This window comes from Poecilia mexicana, unplaced genomic scaffold (assembly GCF_051168715.1).
Source record: "Poecilia mexicana isolate PSO_F unplaced genomic scaffold, ASM5116871v1 scaffold_18, whole genome shotgun sequence".
Lineage (NCBI taxonomy): Eukaryota > Metazoa > Chordata > Actinopteri > Cyprinodontiformes > Poeciliidae > Poecilia > Poecilia mexicana.
The window spans coordinates 14,277,820-14,301,601 of NW_028263387.1; the positions used below are offsets into that span (position 1 = coordinate 14,277,820).

Below are 23,782 nucleotides of genomic sequence, written 5' to 3' on the forward strand. Positions count from 1 at the left end.
CTTCGTTGTGCACGCTTCAGATGAGGTGTAATTGATATAGACATGATTGGGGAGGAGCAAAGAGGAGAAATATCCAAGAAGACTGAGCCACGGCGACTACATTTTCCTCCTTCCTTGTTCCTTTTTGAGGTGCAAGTGCAGCAAAAAAAAAAAAAAAAACCCTGACTTTTTTTTTTTTTTCTTCCTGTTTTTCAGTGCCGGCTGTCAAACGAAGCGAGCGTCTGTCCCGTGTAATAAATGTCACCTAAACGTATAGTCAAGAACTACTGTCAGCTCTCGAACTTTAACTCGCAGAACACTGAGCGAGGCAGCTGCTCAAAATAAATGTTTTGATATTGGGGAGTGTTTGAAGGTGCCTTGTCACCTGATGGCTGCTGTTAAAGGCTGTTTTGTTTGCGCCTTTTGCTGTGTAGGCTGTAACAGGCGCGCCTGTAAACTTTACAGTGTTTTCTCATCTCTGCCGCTGGGTTGAGACGTCGCTTCCACGGCTCCAGGGGCCTGGCTGCTTCTGCACTCAGAAATCATAAATCAAACAGACTTAGGTGAGCTCACGTGGCGGGATTACCACGAGTAAGGCTTTCTAAACACCTCGCAGGTTCTCCAGGTCTCGCTTGCGACGACCAACCTGAAATGCAAAAGGAATCGAGGAGATTAGCGGTGCCCGACAAGAAACGAGACGCCACTTAACGGTTTGAGACGATGAACACACATGAAACGCATTAAACAATTAGGCTGATGGTTGTTTGTGTCTACTGACGTTTTCTTCTTTACTGATGATGGATTATGCTGAATACTGCATTTCAAAGACGCTGAGGTAGCACATTGTGCTACTGGGTGACAACTTGTCTCATGATGCCATATTCATGATGAACGCTGTCATGCAGCCTAGTTAAAGGTTAGACAATCACCACATTTAGGTGTGGTAAAAAAAAAATAAGTCACTCTTTAAACAGGCTACTGCGGAGTTTGCATAAAGTTTGATTGCTTTTGTTGAGAAAGTCATGCCTACAGTACAAAAAAACAACTAAGAATCAATAAAGCAAACTGCAGTTTTTCATAATACTCCAATTTCCTGAAGGTAAAGTTGAAACTCTTACAAGCTCCTAGCCTGAACCTGCTGGAACAGACAAGTATCATAACAGCAAAAGTCACAGTCAAAATAACTTTTAGGCTTATAGCCATCTTCATACTTCTGGGCAAATATGTTGAAATGTGGAAAAAGCCCTAAATAAATGTACTATTATGTATTTTCTGATATATTTTACATGTGTTTTTATTTGGATCATTGCAGTATGTTGGGGGAAACCACAATAAGCTAAGGTTTATCTGGTTGATTTAACATTATCTTTAACTTAACATTCCTGTCAACCTATTGTATTTGTATTTGTCATTATGCTATGAGGCTCTGACGTCACCTTACACGACCTCTGATACTGTTCTTTCCTATTTTGATCAGCAGATATATGAGGCTACTACTGATTTAAAATAAGTAAAATTTGTGTCTTGATCGCTACCGCTCACTATGTCATGCATACCACACACAGCTAACCGCTTGACACAGCTGTATCTCAGATACTGCAGCAATGACCCAACAACAACATTACTAAATCTAACATCCCTATGATGTCTCCAGTGATGAAGATTCACTCACCTCGGCATGCCAGGTACTTGGTAAAATGAAAGTAAAGGCCAAATTTTGATTGATCTTCACTTTCCTTAGTTGTAAAGAGGAAGAAGATACAGGAAATCAGAGAGTGAGTAAAGTTGTGAAGGTAACCAAGAGGAGAACATAAATTAATCAGTTCGATCTTCTCCCTTTTAGGACGGTTTAGATCACGTGTCAAACCCGAGAACCTTGGGGAAGATCCAGGCCACCATAACTATTTCAGTCGAACTTTGAGACTTGTGTGCTTCAGTATTATTTTATGAGTCAAGTCAAATCAGTGTCTATTTATGTATTGCTGAATTCCATCAATGTGAAGAGATAAATATTACTTAATACCGTTGAATACAGAGAAACCTGTAATATTTTAATTGTTTCTTACCAGGTCCGTTTAATAATACATTCTATCACCTTTTTGAACATTTATTATATTGTTGTGGCCCAAAATGAAAATGAGTTTGACACAACAGATCAAAGAGCATTTATGTGTCAGGATGGCCCAGTTAAAGTCCATACTTATCAAATCAAGATGGTCATTGGTCAAAATTTCAGCTTCCAGATAGCTGAAGCCTGTATCACAAAAGACTCAAAGTTGTACGATGGTGGCTGTATAAAGTATTGAATTATGATGTGTTTTCTTTTTTTTTTTCATATTTTTTATTTGTTGCCACGTTCTTCCTATTCACACAGCAAATTCTGCAGAGTTAAATCAACACTATGCCGACTCTCTTTGGTCCTTTTCAAAATTGATGTTAATTTAACTCTTTCGGAGTCGTGTGCACAGTGTTGCACTACTTTATAACCATTGCAGTAGCCGTCGGGACAATCCATTGAAGTTTGGTTTGTGGCTGTAACATGAAAAAAAAAAAAAAAAAAAACTCAAGTTCAAAAGAAGTTCGCAACATTCGCAAGGAGACAAACAGAAGCAAGAATTTTGTCGCCCCTTTTGTCCACAACCCCCTCGACTCAGCAATTTGTGCAGGCAGTCAGATAAAAAAATAAAAATAAATAACCACATAAGCCAGCGCCTTAGGAGAATATTTCAGGAATGTTTCAGTCACTAAAATAACATCCAGCTGGTCCAAAAGGTGATGGATGCAGATTTTTGTTTCTCCCCCTGCCGCTGTAGCTCTTCCAGCGGTGGATAAAACCTCCATAAACGCCGCTGCGGCGCATCCTCCAGCCCTCTACCCCACCCAGAAAACCCCTCCCTCTCCGTCCTCCCTCGCCTCCTTCCGCGCGGAGGGACGGACGTTGGGATGGGGAGAGAAGTTTGCCCTGCGGCGCGCTTCGCTCAACATTAAACTGTATTTCATTTTCGGGGGGGAAACAGCAACAAGAGGAGCCCTGCGGAGAAGCTTTCCAGGGAATGCTGAGGGGAATATCCGAGCGCCCAGACACACACGCCGCTCACAGCTGAACCGACTCCTTTTGATTGAATAATACAAACAAGGCAAATCATTAATGTCTCCGAACTAAAGGGAAGAACCAAAGGCTCGGGTCCAGTCGGAGGGTGCTTTTTAATTTAATTTGTGGAGGAAGGAGACGAGCAAAGCGAAACAAGAAAAAAAAAAAAAAAAAAAGAAGACGAGCTTCCGAGTGAGGAAAAACAACAAAGAGTCCGACTCAGAATGAATAACAACAAAATCGAGAAGGAAAACGAGCAGAGTGAATTCACCAACCACGAAGAGGAGGTATGTATAACCAGCGTACCTGGAGCTCAGGAGCTGCTGCTTTTTTTTTAAAACGCTTAATAATCAGGTTCGAGCTGCTTCCTCTGGGAATTTCCACTTTTTTTTTTTTTTTTTTTTAGCCTGATTGTCCGAAAGTGTCTGAACTGCTTCACTTCACTTCGGAGTTTCTATAAACTCGTAAAAGTTTCACCAGACCCTCCTGACGCGAGTAGTCCCCCCCCCCCCCCTCGTTATTCTTCTATTCTTTACTGAAAACACAAAGACAAACAGCTGATTATTTGGCGTGAAAGCAGAAATGTAAAGTTGGTTGGACTTTATTTTCACAAGTAAAATGACGAGCTCAGGAAATGACTAGCAGAGAGAAAAACTGAAATTAGACGCAGCTTTTCATGCTCTGCTCTGTCCACACCTCAACCTGTCCTCGCAAAGTTTTTGCTTCAGTTCATGACGTCACTGTCCATATATAGTAATGATGAGTTTTCAGCTCGGGTATTTTATTTCATTCTATATTGACGGCAAAAAAAAAAAAGAGGAAAAAGTGAGAATATCTAATTGCCTGTACCATCTACACATAATCTTGCAAATCTCACTTCCTGCATTTGGTAATTAGTGCTTTTACATCAGGCTAACAATGAGATGAAAATTAAATGCTTAAAAAAAATAGTTTAGTCCAAATTCATCAAAACTTTAGGTGTATTTATTTTAGATGTGTTTCTTCATTTATATTTGTTTTTTAATGAATAAACACAGAGGTGTAGACATGAAGCAGAGCCTCCTAGTATGGTTGCAAAAAAAAAAATGAACCAATTTTAAGCCTCTTGTTGCTGATGGTTTTAGGTTTTTAATCTTTTAGACATGGAAAAACAAAACTAGCTTAATTCAATAACATTTTAGAGCTGTGTTTATTTCATATGCTTTTATATGTATTTGTTTTCAACAAATTGCTCACATTTTTGCCCCTAGATAACCGAGACAATGTTTATGTAAACATTTTGCAATGGTAATAATAATAACAGGAAGTTTGGACCTCTAAACACAACTATAAAAGCGATTCTGAGCCAAAGCGAATCAGAGTTCAGAGAAGCACAGAGGAGTCATTGAAGTTCAAACAACTGCTGCTGCAACATGCAGGCAATAAGTCTTTGTTGCATTACAGTTGCCTCCTCCATCTAAGCACAGCAGAACTGTTTGTTGGGGAAAAAATGTGAGATAATCTTTTCTAATAAACATAAGATGATGGTCCAGTTTCTGTAAACGCTGCGCGGTCTGGTTCAGCAATGTCTCCGATTAGGTTGGTTGTGTACGTCTTTGCTTTTGGCACAGATGTGTCTCCGTTCAAAGGACAGGGATTGTTATTTTCAAGCTTGCAAGAAAAGGTGTATCAGATTATGTTAGATATTTGGAGTAAATCTGATTAAGGCTCGTCAGTTTGTAACTGAATAGCCAAACATGCCCCGGACTGATGTAATGCCATATTGGGTCCCGAGCTCGGAAGGGTTTCTACAGATGCAGGGAGTTTTTGTTTATGCACTTCTCGGATGAGGTAGAGGATGAGAAATTAAGAAGTTCAGTCTGAGTCTTTCTGACCTCGTGAATCGGATTGTTTGACAGGTCGTCTTCTGGGACGCGGTTCTATCTCTGCTAGTTGAAGTCACAGCCATTTTTTAATTCAAAACATACTCAATTCAGCTTAGTTTATTTATGTGGCAACAGATGTCACTTTACAGGACAAGCAGGTCAATTCGCGGCTGATTATTTACAATCCAAGTCGGTCCAAATTCAATTGTAATCAATGCAGTTCCTTCCAGTACAATCCGTAACAGTGAAGGCAGTTCAGTTCTATCCTGAATACTGTCAAATTCAAATATACCAAACAAACGTGTGTATTTAAGCAAACAGCTTATTGCCTTGAGTCAGTGGCAGTTTGGTCCTGAAAATATTGAGAATTTGTCCATTTAATTGGACATGTACCAATTAGGTATTTCTTAATTGCCAGTACCAATGCCAATTCTTATGCTAATTGCTATTTATTTTTTGATTAGTTTTCTCTTTCAGTTTGAACTCTTTTACGTAATATAATGTTTGGGTATTAGAATATATACTGTTTTTTTTTGTTTTTTTTAATGATGGGAATCTGTGCCTGTGGCCTGTTTAACAAATAATCTGGTTCCAGGTCCTATAATTATTTGAATTATAGAAAACCACACACCAAAGATTACACTATGACAGATGTAGTACCCTCCCACTGTGGGGGGATGCTTATTTTTTTTTTTTTACAAAGGATACATGTGTAGTTGTAATAGACAAGAATAAAGGTTTTGTTATATCCTTGTCTAAATTTGACATAAAATTCAAATAACATAGAGATGTATCTATTTTATCGTCGGTTTTGTATAAAGATGCAGCGATCAGGCTTTTTCTGACCGACACCGAATTTAGATTTTGACTAATCTGGATTTTTTTTCTTTTTAATTGTAGCATATAAAAAACAGTGTAACGATAAAATATGCTGCAGTTTCCTTGACAGAGGTCAAAATGTTGAATTAAAAGAAATTGAAGGAGCAGCAAGAATTCCCCATTTGTACATCAAAGCCTATAACATGAAATTTATTTTGGTTTGTGGTAGACTTGAAGAAGTGCGTTAAAGTATTTGCTGTTTGTTGATGCGTTTTTCCACCAGAATTGATGGGAGTTGTGGTCTAAGTGCCTTTGAAGAATAAGGTAAAAAAAAAAAGCAGATCAAGAAAAATCAGCCAGTTCTGATCTTCAGCAGCAGGTAGATTGACTCTCAGGTCTCAGAGGCCCAGGAGTTTAATGGAAATGGACAAGTTTAGTTTGTCAACCAATCAATTGGTCTATCACCAACTTCAACAGACGAAATGGACAAAACATTACGCATTTTTGTTTCCAGAAAATAAAATTGAAACAAGAGTGATAAAAAGCTCTTAACGTTAAATTACATCAGAATTTTGTGCATTTTGACTCCAAGCAGGACCTTTAAAACCTACATTTGATTCCTAGTCATCAGCTCATCCTGCATTCATGTCATATCTTTGACTTGGAGCTGAAACATTAGTAACGATTTGCAGCTGCTCTTGTAAAGTGAACTTTCGCTGCTATTTTTGCAGTTGTAATTAAAATTTTGACCGCACACTCTCAGATATTATGACCTTGACCTGTGATGATTTGCTTTCTGATATAGTATGAAATATTCCCGACTGAATAACAGAGAGTCGTTATTACAGCATTTCTGATGAAAACGTTTGTTTTTTCCCCCGCCTCGTACCGTTTGTTTGATAAATATCTGGACTCTTTCGAAATTGAAATTCCGTGCTGTCGACGGGCTGCGCCGCCAGACGAGGACTGTCTGTGTGAAAGGCAGACACAGAGACGGGGAGAGTAATGGCCAGAGGAATCTAATGTTGTAGAAATGTTTGGATCTGGTCCAGACTGGCCGAGACTTACATTCACTTGGACGAATTAACATAAGGTTGGACAGCCCCACTTTGTCTTTGCTCTAATGATTTGTGTTGTTTGAGCTGCGGAGGGGGGAGGATGGGAGGGAGGAAAGAGGTTCGGGTCGTTGTTTTTTCCACTTGTTCACAAGTGTGCAGAGAGATGTAGATGTTTGTACAGCAAGGCAAAGAGTAACGCGAGTTGGGGCTTTCTCTGCGTCGTTTTTTTTAAAATTTCCCTTTCCTTGAATCCTAACTGCCCAACTGTAAACTGTAACCTTATGAGAGGCAAAGTTCAGCAGCCCGGCTGGTGTGACTCTCACATGCTGAACAACATCACGCCCTCCCTCCCCGCTCTTGCACAGCCTGCGCCTCAATGGATCACTGATTCGCACCAGCAAAGCACTGCTGCTGCGAGCTCGGCTCCGTTGCTCAACCTCGCACGCCGTCGACGATGCTTAACGTTTATCTTGCGTGCACCGGCGCTCACCAAACATGGTCTGGCTGCTGGCGAGGTATGCAGGAGGAGGCGTGTGGGGGTGGAGGGGTTTCGGGCCCCTGCAGCATCTAATCTGGAGAGCTGCCTGCGATAAGCACGATTATCAGGTGTTCTGGATGCTTTCACGTTTAGCAGCACTCGGCTGCTGATGAAGTTGAGGTGACACGCTGGTAACTGTCAGAGATACGTTTCGACCGCGGCCGGTTTCCAGACCTTTTTTGGACAAGACGTCTGGGTCGGACCCTAAAGGGGACTTGTATTAATCTGATATGACAAGGGTTCGATAGAGAGATATGGCATGCGTGTTCGCTTATTTATAATGGGGACCGATTATTTATGCACGCTGAGACTTCAACACACTTTAATGTTAACAGAAAGGTGACATTTAAAGACAAAGGGCAAGCAGAGGAAACAAAGTAAATAAAGTGGAGACATCGTTCACTTGGCAGCCAAAAAAACCTATTCATAGATGATGGTAAATGGTGGGACTGATGCCTGTATGATACTCTGATGGTAAAAGACCCTCAAATAAATTCAAACAGCCAGTTTTCAGTTAATGCAAAAACTTCCAACAACTGTACCTTTTTGTTTATTTACGGAAAACAGATCTACCGAATTCAGCTTAAACAAATGTGACATTACTTCTGGTTGTAGTTATGATGCACCAATCCACGAGAAAGATACTGGAATCAACCAGTTTTCTCCATCACTACTAAACGTCCTTTTGTCAAAGTAAAAGTACTTATAGCAGATTTCTTTGTCTTACTATAGTTCGTAACTCAGAAAAATTGTAACCAATCAGATCTCAAGTAAAGCTGGAAATCAGTGCAGCTCTAGTCATAGGTACACTATCAGTATCATTTGTTGTTTTGTTTTTTTTTGGGGGGGGGGGATTTTATCCCTATTGTTTTGTTTTTCTCTTTATAGAGAGCTGGAATAATAGTTTTGTTTTGGCTTGTTAACTAGTCAGACTATTTAACTAAATGGTGATAAGATGCTTGTTGTTTACCTTGTGTAAAATAATTTTTGATATAATAAGTGTTACTCCTTTAGCTTCTTACCAGTACCAATTTACTGCCAGGTAGCAGCAGTATGTGGGGGAGGGGCAGCACTTTATTGACATTTTATACAATGGAAGGAAGATTTTTATACTTTGACCAACTTCTAAAAGCAGTTCAAACCTCATCCTTTTTATTTATTTTTTAAAATTTATTGCAGTTTTGAAGGTGTAATGTATTTAAACCTTAGAGTACCTTAGTATATAGGAGCAATTTTTTACATTATTTTTGTGGGTTTTGTCTTTAATTGATACCTTACTAATGAGCAAAGGTAACACAAGACCTTTATTTATACAAGTTTTTCCAAATAAGCAGGTAAATATATATATATATATATATATATATATATATATATATATTTTACAACTTATGTTGGTAAAAGCTTTTTTTCGTCAAGTAGTACATCAGTTAACAGCTTGCTGAGCTTTGCTCTGTTTTGAGTTTATTAAAAATGATAAAAGTTAGGTTCATATGCTTTGATGAAAGATTAACGGTGACAATCTTGTAATTCCTTCATTTTCTGCTGGTTCACTTCTAACCACTCCCTATATCAGAGAACTGGCAGTATGTGTGTTTTTTTTTATGGTAGCGGTGGCTTTACATATTTCAAAAAAGTTTGCATGAGAAACTTTGTATTTAACAATAAACAGAATGAGAATCGACTTAAAAAGAATACCTGGACCAGATTAATCAGTATCAGCCAGAGACAAACTGATCGGCTGATTTAAGGAGTTTGACTGGATTTCATTAAACATCTTTGGATTCTCGACGGCGTGTTGGAACAGAAAAGACATTACGGCTTCTTCTTGGCCTCTTTCACTGTATTCTGACAGTCAGTGGAGAAACGGAGGAGGATGGAAAAGGCAAATGGAGAATATGAAGTGCATCTGATCTCTGCCAGCCAACTGTCGGCTTGGCCTTTCACCTGTTTGTTGTTGGTTCGCCTCTCTATGTCTTATGTCTGCTTAAGATGAAACCCGATTACCGGGTCGATGTGCCAAGCTTCAGTTTCTGGACAGAAAAGATCACAGATGTAAAAGTCCTGCTAAGTACGGTCCTTGAACCCCCTTAATACCTGTTGAATGTTCTCAAAGTTACGGGGAATATTGCACAAACGAATTCAGCGAACGTGGTGCGTCTTCCCCCCCACCCCCTCGGGGTGTAATTGAGTTGTGCTTGGCCTGCTTCAGGTATCCTCTTCAACATAGCAGGTCATGTGGGCAGCAAGCGTGACCTTTTTTTTTTTTGTTGTTGTTGTTCTTAGGTTGTGGGGCGGGGTGAGTCTCGCTGCTGGAGAAGCTCCATGGGCAGCGCGGTGGCGGCGTTGGGGATGCGTGTGATCCGTGTGCGTGTGCATGTATCTATGAAAAGGGCACGGCGATACGCTAACTCTCTGTGACATGAAACGTTACCTGAGGGAGGAGGGGTCGGCACGATGGGGTGCGAACGGACGGAGAATCTGACCGGACAAAGGATCTACAGTAGCCCCAGCCTGCGACAATTCAAGGAAGACATAAAAACACAATATTACAAAAAACAAATAAGAAGAACAAAACCCTGAGTCAGGTGAGGGCAATATAGACGTCAACAAGCCACCTTTACTGCCACACAGAAACCATAAAACCTTGCTCAGTCTGACAGTCAGAGGGGATGGAGTTTATTTATAAAAGCCTGTGGGGAATTGTCATCTTATCTTAGCCATTTGTCAGCAGCGTGACAAGAGGTATTTGAAAAGACAACAAGAAAGCAGAGTGTCGTCAGGACAGATGTGAGAATAAAAAAAAAAACATACATATATATTTATAGTACTGTTACTTGTCTCCCACTTTTTCTTCTCAGATTAATATATATTTATATATATATACAATATATTTGGTGCTGATTCCCCTAAAAGACCTCGGCTGTCGGATCTCAGTTTGTTTCGTAGTTAATGATATGATGAAACTGCGCTGTGATGGAGGAAGTGCGAACTTTTTCCCTAGATGTGTGAGACATTTTACCGTCCTTTGTCATACTGTCAGCTTTACTAAATATTACTCACTCACGGGCTATAATTATCCGCCTCACAGCGTGGAGTGTATGCTCTCAGTCTTCACACCTGCTATTGAGATTCTTTTTATGTTCATTACTCTTTCTCAGACTCGCTATTTCATCTAATTTCTTCCCTCCATTCATCCATCCTCTGCCGCTGCTTTTTATCTCCCTTGCCCTCTGTTTCCTTCCCTCCCGTCTTTTCTTTGTCCCACCCTTTTTCTCCCCTGTCTCTGCCTTTATCTTGTTCTCTTGCCGTTTCCTCCCACTTTCCCTCGCTCCACCCTGGCACCGTTTATAATTTGCCGAGCTGTCTACTCCCGTCGTTTCCATCCTGCTTGCCCCTATTTATGTCCCGGTGGACGTACCCCCTTATCCTTTATCGGGCTGCAGGGTGAAAGATGTTGAGATCAGGGGCTGGTTTTGGCTTGTGGAAGTTGAGGAGGGACTCCGACCGGAAGGAAACGGCGTGCCGATGACTGACAACTCTCCCTCCTCTTTTTTCTGATCACATGATCTTACCAGCGTATATTCAATTTGAAGTACAACCAAAGCCTACATTAGCTCCAGCACCTCAAGAGTTATTGGCAAATATTTATAGTTATTTATATTTATAGTTAGCCTTGAAATGCTTGATCTATTTGATAATCTATTTGAGGTTATGATGACCTTCTTTCTTCTTGGTCTGAAAAAGTCCAATAATAAAAAGAAACACGCCGCCATTATCCTTCATGCTATTCCTGTGGTTTCAGATGAATTTAAGGAATGGAAGATGAAGCTACTCACTCCGTTGGTGCACACTGCAGGCCAGCTGGCTGAAATAAGGACCGTGCACATTTTCTTTGCTTACAGAAAAGTAAAATTTATACAGTGGACCCCCGCCAAATCGCAGTTCACTACTTGTGGAGTTTTCTGCGGAAGGTAACTCTGTATTTGCAGAACATCTGCCTGTTTGTGAATATTTTCATCAGGCCCATCTAAAATGCAGCTTGCTAAGCTGAAACACCTGGGTGCTACTTGACACGCTATTGGTTGTCGTTTGAGAAGCAGTCAATCCATGAGCGCCAATCATTTTCCTCTCCAGTGATTTTCTGTACTCTCAGGGACAGAGGCAAGAAAGACCATGGATATTAGCTTCTGCGTTAGAGCCAAATGGGCTTTCCACGCTGTGTGTTAATGCATGTTACGGTATAATGTGCATATTAACTGTTAAAATAGAACGTTTTGCGTGTGGCTGTGTTCTCTAACCCTATTTTTTCTACTCTATTAAAAGGCTCGAATTTTAATGTTTATTTTAGCAGTATTATGGCACATGGTGAATGACAAACATTCCAAACTAATATATAAATTATAATTAGAGGATCTCTTGCGATTTCTGCAAATAAATGTAAATCAAAACACAAACAAACCTCTGGTACTGATAGTGAATCAATAAGAGTGTAACACGCCTAAGTCAGAAACTAACGGTTCTGGTTAACAGACTGTGACAGACGATGATAAAGATTTGACAAATGGTGACTTGTTTTCACCCACTTTGTTGCCGATGACTCAGGATCTGGTGTTTGTTTTTTGTGTTTTTTTTTTTATTATTTTTTTTAATTTGTCCTCGCTTACCCTCAGCTCATCCATCCACAACACAACCAGCGAATTTAGGCGTTCACTTGGTCGACCGGCGACAAAAGGAGAGGCTGATGAACACCGAAGCGGAGATTAGTTCAAATTAATGAGCCCTAAGGAATTTTAAGTCCATTCGAGGAGACTCATTAGATGTCAGAAAGGAAGAAGAGATCATGTCGCTTCAGAGTCATTTCAATGAGCTCTTAAGCTGACAATGGAGTCAAACTGATGTGGGGCTGACAATCTGTGAAAAAAAAAATATATGCATGTGTTCCCTTTCACACGATGCCAAAGAAGCTGTTTTGTTGAAATTCAGAGAACAGATTTTTTTTTTTTTGTTTCTAGGTCAGATTATAAACAAGAAAACTTCTTGTGGAGGCAGAAAGAATAGAGCAAAAGAAGAGCAGAGTGCAAGCCTACTAGGTCATTTGTTTTAAAGGTCAACCTGTTGGAACATTTACAGAGTCTCACTGAGTCGTAATTGTTCGTCGAACGCACTCGTACTAGAGAGAGACGGGGAAAAAACAACAGAAGGCATTCTCCACTCTGAGTTCAGGCGTGACGCCCGGAGTGCACTCAGTCTCACAGTTAACCTTTTGCCCTACAAAAACAACCCCGAGTCTAACCTGTGACCCCTGACCCAGAATGGGAAACTTGACCCGGCGAACCGTGATCATTAGCAGACAGACAGGCTCGTCCATTTATGGCTGGTTGACACGTCTCGGGCCTGCAGTCGCTCAGTCCTCACGCCCTTTGACGTGGAAGATGAAGAAGCAAAGCTATGAGGATGATGAAGAGTGATGCCAACACTGAGCCGTGACAGCGGCAGAGGGAGGCGGGTAGCATGATGCGGCTGGGAAGTCTTTGATTGATAGCAATGTAGCTGAAAGTTTAATGGGTTTTGTCTGTTTCATTATTTATAACATAAGTCAGTGTGAGATTTGGGTAGGTGATGCCCAGAGACTCATGTAACAGGGTTGATATCTTTTGTAAAGTCAGCGCTGTCTATTAGAACTGAACCTTATATTTAAATTTATAGGCATCACAATATTGTTGCGTGCAATGTAGATATTGCAAAGAACTGTGATAAATATTGGCTAATTACCTTAATCCATGGCATTAATACAGAGAGTATTATTTTGCACACATGACTGCCAATGCAGTTTATTTTCTTCATCTAATGACTTAGGGTTTTCTATCATAAAGTGAGTAATGGTGTTCGGAGTGAAACGGAGTGTATCAGCTGCTATGTCTATGTATCTCTGTCTATTTGCTTGCTCTGCACTGTGCACAGATTAGTTCATCCAACACAAGTCATTAAATTTAACAACTCTGAAAGCAAAGCACTAGGTTTATTAAACTGCTCACTAATAACTGCAAGCTGCACTGAAATATGCTGCGACGCAACTTGTGAATGAATCAAATTAAAAGCCGGTGAACATGCTAACATTAGTCCAGCAAATTGCTCTGCAGGAAAATTGTAACAGGATTTGTTGAAGACTTCTTTAACAAAGAACAAATAGTTCAGGAGGAACTCAACCTGCTGATTGACTGGTGACTACAATCAGCTGACCGTCAGCCCTGACCCTTGTCTGGCAGGTTGAAAATAATAAAAAAAAAAGAGAGATATCTCTCAAATCATTGAATTAATCATTGCTAAATACCGCATGATTGTGCTGACAGACATGCTCTTCAGTGTGAAAGTTGTTACTGAAAGAAGAACCCCTAAAATGAGCAATTTTTAGTGACGAGACTCGGAGAATCGGAATAGCATAGCAGCTTGATTCAAATGTTGTGGACCTTTTTGAAACCTAATAGTCATGATAAAACCTATTGGTATATTGTGTAAGAATTCACTATAAGTTTGATGTTTACCATTTTTACCATTTAAAATTTAAACACTTATATTTTGGACTTGTTTTGAAATATTAGTTAAGCCCTGCTTTATGTGACTTCTCTTCTGGTCCAAATATAAATTGTGGCTTATTAACCACTTTTGAATTATCTTGATTGTATTTTTTAACTTAAAAATTCACCTAAAATTGATATTGGCAAAACTTAGTGAAATTGTAATTAAGAATTTGGTCACAAACTTCTGATTTTACACAGCAACATAGCAAACAACAACAACAAAAAAAAAACTAACGCGAAGGTCTTGTGAAAACTTGCCTGATTTACAGGAACCACATAAAACAAATAACACTGAAAACTTAAACTTACCCATACTATCTCATAATCAGATTTATTGATCATATTTGGCAATGGAAATAAGTAATTTTACTTCAGTTAAACTGCTATAAAATATATATAATATGCATTCAAATGTAAATACACAAATTCGGAAAGAATAAATGTTTTTCTTATTAAAGAAAAAAATGGTCAAGTTGTCGCTTCTATTTTTAGTGGTAAATGATGTGTCCAAACCCATTTATTTAGGTTGAAGGAAATTCCACTTTTATTCATTTATTTGTCTGATACCTTCATTCAAGGACGGAGACGGAAATGTCTCACAATCTCCTCACATTGCAACAAGGTCGTGTCACTCATTACAGACGGACGGAACGGTCAAAATAGCAATCCGTCGCAGTCAAACCGAATATACGCGGGAGTTGCACTGTGCAGCAAACTATAATGAGGCTTTTCACTCAGAAGGTGTAGCAGATTCTACATCACCTACAGTGCAAGCTGAATAGAAATGACACATTAATAACTTCTGTTGTTTGATTATTGAAAAGAATCTTCTTGATGTTGGCTCACAAAATGACCAAATGAAGTTTCCTTGCTGAAAATCCTTGACCTGAATTCAAGTTTTGAAGGATTTTTCTTGGCTTCTTGATACTTTAGCTACCAGTAAATGGAAAGTTAAGTTGTTCTAAATGCTGTTTAAAGTTTTATTACTTTATGGTAGGGCATTAAAAAAAAAAAAAAAACCTAATTGGTACTAAAGGTTGCAGAGTGTTTTCACCGCCTCCTCCAGCCTAAACTGTTGGATCAACTACCATGTTGTAGACATTGAACTCTGATCCTACCTTTTGGATGTTGCATCTGAAATTTAGGCACACTGGACAAGGCAATGTTGTTTTTAATCTGCTTTGGTCCTCCAGTGTGAACTTCAGCCTCAGTTTCCTGTTTTTAGCTCATGGTAGTTGCCCCCTGATCTGGCTGTATCCCACCTTCTTCAAGGTTCAGCATGTTCAGAGGTGACATAGTGATGATACCTTTGCTTCAACCAGAGGTTATTTGAGCCACTGTTGCCTTTCTATCTTCTTCGGCCAGCCTATTAGCCTGCTCTCCTCTGATCTGTGACGTTAGCAAAGCATTTTCACCCACACAACTGCTGCTCCCTGCATATTTCCTCTTTTTTGGAATGTTGTCTGTCCCAGTTGATCAGGAGTTTCTGAAACACTGACATCCAAACTGCTGCATTCAGATTCACTTAAACCCAGTTTCTTCGGTTTGAACGTCTACGAGTCATCTTTGCCACCTCTAGATGCCATAATGCCATAACCTTGGTTGGCTAATTTGTTAGCACAAAACTTTCATTGGAGATTGTAATGAAAACACATAGAAATGGAGAAAAATATTCTAGTTGCTACGTCCAAATTTTAGTGACGTTTTGATTAGATTAGATTTTTCCCTCCTGCTTGCCTTTCATTTCTGTGTTGTTGATTGAACAGCACCCTTTCTTGGTCTAAACAAACAGGGTGGCATCAGAAAATCTGGGAGGTGCATGGATGGAGAGCCAATAAGGTGATGACCTCATCCGGTGCTTGTGGAGTCAGGGATCTCTGATTAGAGGTGCATGGATCCCCCCAGGACTTGCTGCAGAAGTGGCCTTAATAGGATGTGATGTTTTTGGCCCCGGGGCTACGCACTCTGCCTTGCTCCGCTGAGGCGTTGCCAAGGAACTGCGCCGGTACGCCGGCTGCGAAGCACTCAGCTGGCTTATTGAAGGTAAAGGCTGCTGTTTCTGATCGAAGCCCGCCCGCGCGCTACTCTGTGCGTGTGTGAACACGCCATAAATGGTCAACGACTCAAAGCTGTTGGACCTGGTTCCTCAGCAGTATGGTAATGTAGGTATGTGACTCACGAGGAAAGCAGTAAAACAAATCCAGTAAAACGGTAGCAGAAGGTTTGACTTTGTGTGTGTGCGATTTGTTTTTTGTATAACTGCTTGGCCTCTGGTCTGACCTTCACTTTGGTTTAATGGATTATGAAATTTCACAATGACGGCAGTCCCCTTTACAACTCTGTTAGCGGCATAATACGCTCGCGGTAATCAACAGCAGATGTACGCTGTGAAGAGCTGTTGCCACACTCTATCACCAACGTGTGCAGTCAGCTCCACACCGGACACGCAGGGAAAGAAAAGCTCATATATCACAATAGCTGACGTCAGGAAGTCTCAGGAATGAGGTCCGAAGCAGCCAAGAATGTCCCATTGTTCCAAGGCTCTGGAGTACTCCTTGTTGTGTGTCTTAACTTGTCTAGTTTTCAAATGACTCTGACTAAAGATAAGACGTTCAATTAGAGATTTTTGACAAGATAGATCACTGGGTTGATAAGGATTTATTATGCCACATGCCAAATTCCTGTTAAAGTGACAATTATGATCTTTGTCTTTAAGACAACTACACTTAATCTAATCTAGTCTTATTAAACCTGTGTGATGAGTTTTCTATTTATTTTTTATTTTTTTGCTTCAGCAGGAATAATTGTTGCTAAACTTTGGCAATGACACAAATCTATGTAGCTTTATTTTTTTATTCTTGTGACTTTCCAATAACAATGCGCTTGGTTACTGGTATCAAGGTATTTCAAGAACAATCATGCTGTTCCTCCACTGTAACCTGTTTCCATCAAAAAGATACAGAAAGCTACAGGAGTTTTCTCTTGCTTCGTGGAGCAGAAAGTATCCAAATGCTCCTCCTCCTCCACTTGTTGCTATGCGCTGCTGCTCAGCTGGCTCAAACCCTCGTCGACCAGTAACCTACGCAGATGCTCGACGAAATAACTCGCTAATATCAACTTGTTACACTCATGTTATTCTGAAAGACTTCTAAAGTATTAAGCATTCGGGTTTTCTGTGCCTGTATATTTGCTGACACCAGTTATGTGATGCAGGATCGAAAGGTTTTAAGAGGTGATAAAGGTGCTCAAGTCATTAAGGAGTGACAAGTTGCCTCAAGGCCAAAACAGCAGATGCCATGAGAAGCAACTTTTTCCACAAACAAATGTTGCGAGTCACTTTTATTGCAACATCCACCAATACTGTTGCATGTTTTGTTTTTTTTTATGTTGTGGTGCCCTACCCTGATCTGTTACACCGCTGACCTGATCTCAGATGAGAAGAACAATAAATGGATGGGTGGAAAAGTAAAGGTGACTCACCTACAACCCCATTTTAAAGGTGTAGTCTTTGTATTTGCTTTGAGCCTGATTGATTTTATTCTGCCGACTTTTTAATGTGAGGAGAACCTCCTGAGAGTCGATTTAAACATATCTGCCTGAGACGAGGTGAAGTGAGGACAACGCAGGTTTCAGCTCACCGCCGTGATGAGAGAGTTACCACAGGGGAACGTTTTTTTTTTTTTTCTACTTTGTTTGAATGAGCTTGTTGACGCTGACCATGCTTTTGCTCCCCCAGTTGCTAAGCTGCGTTTGTTTATGTGTTGATCAGCCTCTGGCTTTGGGGGTGTGGATCAGGTTACATTTGGGAATGAGGTGTAGTGTTAGTTCAGCAGCTCCTTTTGTCCCCTGAGTTTTAAATCTAATGAATCGGGGAGCTTCGAAATCCTCTTTGTGTACAAAACTTGAATTTTCTGAAAGCCTTACTGGGATTAAGGTGGCGCGTTTTGGTTAAACTATAGCTAAATTGCATATTTAAGATTTTTTTTAAAAAATTTGTATGTATTATACATGCAAAATACGCCTGGAGAAAGGCTACTTTTTTTCTTATATCTTGAATCTTTTGACGGAGATTTAAAGCCGTCGCTTCAGTGAATGTCACATTCAACATTTGGATATGTGTTAACAGCTCTGTCCTGGGCTGACCCTTTATTAAGCACAGACAGATTCACAGACGCATGTAACTAAAGAATTTTCTGTTACGCTGCCTACAAATCTGTAACTAGATCTGCTCTCAGCAGCATGAAACGACTCCTCGGCACCTGTGCTCCATAGTGCTGCTATGTCTGTGTTTACCAAACCCCAGCTCGGGTCCTAATGGGTCTGAATGTGAGGACAGAGCTGTTGCTGCTGCTGTTGTTCACACCAGCCTTTTTTAGACAAGGAGGGTGGGTTTTCCATTGTGCGACCGACCAGGCTGGAAAAATAAAGGAGTCGCATACTGACTTTGATGAGAGAATTAAGAGCAAAATTAGAAATTCCTCATTAAATGACTGGAGCAAAAGGAATGTTGTTCTGTGTCCATTTTAACTTTTTCTTGCTTTTGAAAATATTAATGCATCTTTTATGTCTGTTAACATATATCTAGGAATTTTTTTTATTTAATTTGTTTTTAAATATTCTATTTAATTTTGCAGTTCTAAATTTAAAAGCCCTTATGTGAGTGTTGGACATGTCTTTGTGCTCTAAACAAACGAGGTACTTTGTGTTTTAAAGCATCCTCCTTAAATGGCTGATTAAGGTGGAATCTTGTGATTCCAACCAGTTAAAAAAAGAGAAATGCCTTCTTTAATAAACGTTTTCTATTCACAAATGCACATTTTCTATTCATTTAAACAGACTGAGGTTATATAACTGGATATATAACTAGAAGAGTGGAGTTTCTTGCTGTTTGTTGTCAAGTTGACGAATGGTGAACTAGTCAGTTGGCCATTGGTTAAAATCTGACATTTTCCAATTTATTAAACATTTTTTCTGTTCTTTAAATTCATCAAAAGTATACATTTAAAAATGTTTCAGTCTGTAAACGCATCAACATACGGTATGTTCTTCGAGGCATTTTGTTTAAGGTGCAACAAAGATCAGATAAAAGTTTAGAGACGTAAATTTGATGTAGTTACAGTGAAAAAAGTAGGCAGTTTTTCATTTTATACATGCAATATAAAGACACTGCCCCCCAGTCACAGCCCAGTTACTAGTTAAGTTGGTTATTCTGTACCCTCTCTTATGTTTGTCTTCAGATCCATGTTTCAACGAGCCCAAACTTTCTCAAACCTTGATGAGTTCAGCTTATTAATAATTTTTTTCTGCTTCATTTTCCATCTTTGAAGTTTTCCATCACAGAGGTTGTGAACTATTTCTCCAAAAATAGTATTTGATGCAGTAGAGCCTGAAAGCATTATGTGAAGTGTTTCTTTCTTGCTTAAATAAGCCTTCATGTATATATTCTCCTCATCGCCTCACATAACACGACATCTTCTACGCCCAAATTCCTGATTGAAGTCATCATGAGTTTGTCTGCTGCCCTTAAGCCTCTTCTCCCACTCTCAGTTTGGGTTTTCCTCCCAGCCAACGTACTCAACATATACAGTACGGTATAATTCTCAAGAAATGCCAACCCATGCTGCAAGTTGAAAAGTTCAAATGTAAACCAGAGGATGAAACTGCCGAGGGGGGATTGGCCATTTGTGGATTACACAGGAGAGCACAATGGTGCAGGAAGGAGTGTGCTTGCAGAACAGTAATGTATCTCTATCTTCAAGTGTAACTGTTTAACTTCATTGTCCTGTTCCTCATAATCTCCTATGTCACCGTCAGAGAGCCATCGAGGCTATTTATAACCACAGAGGTTAATGAAAAATACATAATCCCTCTCTCTTGTCCTCTTCAGGTCCGAACGCTATTCGTCAGTGGGCTACCGCTGGATATCAAACCACGGGAGCTCTATCTCCTCTTCAGACCATTTAAGGTATGTTTGTATGTTTTAAACCGATGGGCTGCAGCCGCTATTCTTAGCTGCTTTCCGTTTCTTTTCCAGCAGTCAATGAGACCTCCATTAATGGTGATGAAATAAACGGCAATGGAAACTCTCCCTCGAGGTTCAAGTGTCTGTGCTCCTAACGCCGGGCTTCAATCACATCTCGATCGCGTGTTCATCATGGAAAAAGTGGCTCAACGCCTGCAATCCAAAAACAAAGCTGTTTGCTTCGCCTCAGAAGCTCCGCTCTCTTGCGCTGGCAGGGATTTCTAATCCAGTTGAACGAACCTGGATGTTGCCGGCTCTTTTGGCCTGTCGCCCGAGAATAATGCACCTTAATGGTTCAAGAGCAGTGCTGTTCGAGTGATTGAATAATTGCAATCCTTGTAATCCCTCTATTAGACAATGCTTTTGGTATGTACCCTGAGTAGAAAGGTTTACATCATGAGTGTTGAGAGCTGGAAGCCTCGAATAATTAGATAAGACACAACAATCCAATCCATATGGTCTTTTTCTAAGAGCTCCAGAAAGCAGCCTTACCATGTAAAGCAAATGTTATAAAACGCCTGTGCCTCTCAGAGGTAATCACATCGCTTAAACTTTTCAATATTTTGTTATGCTGTAAGCACAATCTTCAACGTTCTTTTTTGACGGGCGTTTTTCTTTGCCAGGTATTTTCAGCTCAGTTAGATTGGGCTGAGGCCATCTGTTAGGAGCAGTTTTCAAGTGTCTCAGTTTGATCTGGACCTGGTTTGGGTTGTTTTGTGCTTCAAGGGGAACCTCCAGCCCAGTTTTAATTTCTTCTGTATCTAAAATCGATATTTGCATCAACTCTGACCGGCTTCCTTTGCCTGTTGGCCAAAAGGTTAAACTCTGGTCTTATTTATTTGCTTTCCCCTTTATGGTTTTTGACAAACTTTAAATGGAATTTCATATGGATTTCCCCCCATCTTCTTGGTGCTCTTCTTTTAAGCCCACATATGTGTTTATGATTTATAGCTGAATTGTGGAGCTCTGCAGCTCCTCCAGAGTTCCCCTGGGCATCTCCTTATCTCATTAATGCTCTCCTTGCCTGGCCTGTCAGTTTAGTTGGACATTTCCTGTGAGCAGGCTTGGGAAATAACCTGACCCTGATATATTCTTACTCCACTTTCAGACCGGTGTACTACATGTTTAGCCTCTAATATTCTCTAAAAACCAGCTGACATTATATTAAGATCAATTTCCAAAAAGACGGACTCTATTTACTAAGTCGGCAGCTTATAAAGGCATATATTTGAATTTAGGGGAATCTGAGTTAATGATGCTAAATACAAATGCACACTTTTCAGATTTTTTATTTTTTTTAATTTTTTTTACCATTTAACAGTTTTGATTTATTACATAAAAAAAATACATTAAAGGTACATTTGCAAAAGGGTATGGATACTATTGCAAGGTTCTCTTTCCCTACATCATATTTCTGTTTTGTTTTTTTTTCTCAGGGTTACGAAGGATCCTTGATAAAGCTCACTTCCAAGCAGGTATGTTTAGTGCCTTCTCGTCCAAAGAATCCACTGCATGAATTCCTGCCGCTGCCTCACAAAACATCCCATCTGTCAGAAGCTTGCAATTCACCGCATCTCCTTTTTTTCCCAACTCTGCGGGATCGGCTTGCTGACAGGGAAGGATAACCCCTCTGTTTTGTCAGGAAGAACCCTTTTCACGTGTAAGAGAGGTTTCCTGTTGGGAGGGGGAAACGCGTTTCACCCAGTTGCCTTTGGCAGTCCGATAGCGCTCGTAGGGGTGGAGGGTGTGAAAAAGAGCATTTTGACACGAGGTCAGAGTTTTTTCTCCAGAGGAACAGGACTGAAAATTAGCTAGTCTGGCAGGTGTCCGTGGTCAGAGTCAAGCAACATATATGTTCACATCACACTGTCTCCTGCTAAGACATGTTCTGCTCAAACCTTGGGCTTATTGGGGAACATACACTGCAATAACACAGTTCTTAATTTTACTAGTAGTTTCGGGATGTGAAAAACATTCACAAGATTCACCAGCAGTGGAGTACAGGGCATAGTTTATTAGTGCTTTCACAAACTAAAATTTTTATTTTTTTTAAATGTTTCATCTTGAACTTTTCCACAGTATCTTAGGTTTCAAAATTTTTGCGCTTTGTCCTCTTGTCCGTAGCAAATAGTCATTTACTCTTTACAAACTGCACAGATGTAATAATTGTTTACTGTTCGCATTAGCTCAGCTATGCAAAAGTTTTAAACCAGCATTATTCCCTTTATATTTTGCTTTCAAGCAGCCTGATGTTCTTGTAATGTTATAAGGTAGTTTGATTAACAGTTTCATGCTTTCTAAGTTTATGTTTAGACGTCGCTTTCTCGCTCATTTGTATATTGAGTTGTGTAGTGAGTCCTGAAAGTACATAAGAAAAGTGAATGAAAAGAGGAAACAAAGTTTGGAAACGGAATAAAAAAATCATGAGTCGTGACGTACGAGATGCACCATCCTTCATTCAGTCAAGTTTTTTGCTGCTAGTTCTCTGACAAAAACCATTTGGGATTTTTTTTCTTTTGAAGACTCAACTAAAGAAACTGGAACATTTTTGTGACAGGCTGTTTGTGACAAAGAGCCAAAAGTCTGAAAAAGACAATAAAATGCTATTTTCCTGCGTATTATACAGATATTTCCGGAGGTTTCCAAATTGGTTTATGGTAATAGTTGCACTAATAAACAGTTTATTTGTACTTAGGAAAATCTTTTGCAAGCGCAGTACTCCATAGTCTCCTCATGAACTTGTTTCTTTAATGATTTACGCTGTTAACACTGTCAGTAGCCAGTAATTAGCTCCTCACTTATCACGGCACTTAGCATATTCCACTGATTTTCTGACTCCCAACTGTCTGGAACACAGTTAATTTGGGTTTGATTTCGTCCTCAGATCCTTGTTCCACACATTATGGGTAGATAATGGTTCACCGATGTCGGCTGTAGTTTGTACTTTTAAGTATTCTCCATTGCTCTTCTCTATTAAGTAGTTTCTGCCCGAAGCAAAGACAGATGGGCTTGAAAAGCTCCTTCTTTTGGCTGTCAATTAACCTTGTGTTTACTTCAGTAAACACAGACTAACACCAAACTGGTACCACTAAGTACCAGTACTAAGTACCACTACCGGTGGTTCTTGTTGATGGAAAGTCCTACAGAGATGTGGATGACCATAACAAACCATAACAAACTGAAATATTTGTTGTTGTGAGATGTTGTTCCGCAGGCCAAATTTGTCTTTAAGTGGCTTGACAGCAAATCCTAACAGTATTCAGATATGAATCAAGTTCCAAATAAATATTTTGAAAGAGCAATTTCAAATATTACAATGAAATCAGGCCTTTTGAGAAGCAAAATATAAAAACAAGCGGTGTTAGACAAACCTGTACAGAAGAGTCAAGCTGCAATATATTTGAACACTATCTCCAAATAAATTTGTTTGTCGCTTTTCCTTTACGGTAACCCTGAAATTTAAGATCATAGTGCTGGAGTAAACAAAACCCTGTTTGCCTTGTGGTTTCCTTTATAAACCAGCCATCGTGTAAAAACATGGTGCAAATAACCGTTCCTAAATGGCCCTTGCAACTGCACTAATACAAGTGCTTTTAAAAGTCTTAAACATCTCCACTCACCACCACTTACGGATGTTATGGCTGCGGCTGCATTGCGAAGAGCCAGCTACCAGTAAAAAGCCTCCATAAATTCAAATTTTACTGTATTTACACTAGGCAGATGTTTCAAAGAAAATGTCTGGGGCTTTAAAATCTAAACTGTGAGTTAAGAGTTCATTTTTGGGGGGAGTTGTGGTACAAAAAAAGGGACCTTTGCTGAAGTGTTTGTCTCC

General features: G+C 39.8%; 1 protein-coding gene across 4 annotated transcripts in view; it reads left to right on the forward strand.

The window, feature by feature from the left end:
- Positions 1–2,840: 2,840 nt before the first annotated feature.
- rbpms (RNA binding protein, mRNA processing factor) overlaps positions 2,841–23,782 on the forward strand; it is a 43,167-nt gene continuing 22,225 nt past the window's right edge. For all 4 annotated transcript variants that reach the window (XR_015766274.1, XR_015766275.1, XR_015766273.1 and 1 more), the window contains exons 1-3: positions 2,841–3,357; positions 19,816–19,893; positions 21,387–21,425. Coding sequence is in view for 1 of the 4 variants with exons in the window: in XM_088016260.1 (XP_087872386.1) it covers positions 3,295–3,357; positions 19,816–19,893; positions 21,387–21,425 (180 nt within the window). In the remaining 3 variants the exon portion in view is untranslated. The remainder of the gene's footprint in view (positions 3,358–19,815; positions 19,894–21,386; positions 21,426–23,782) is intronic.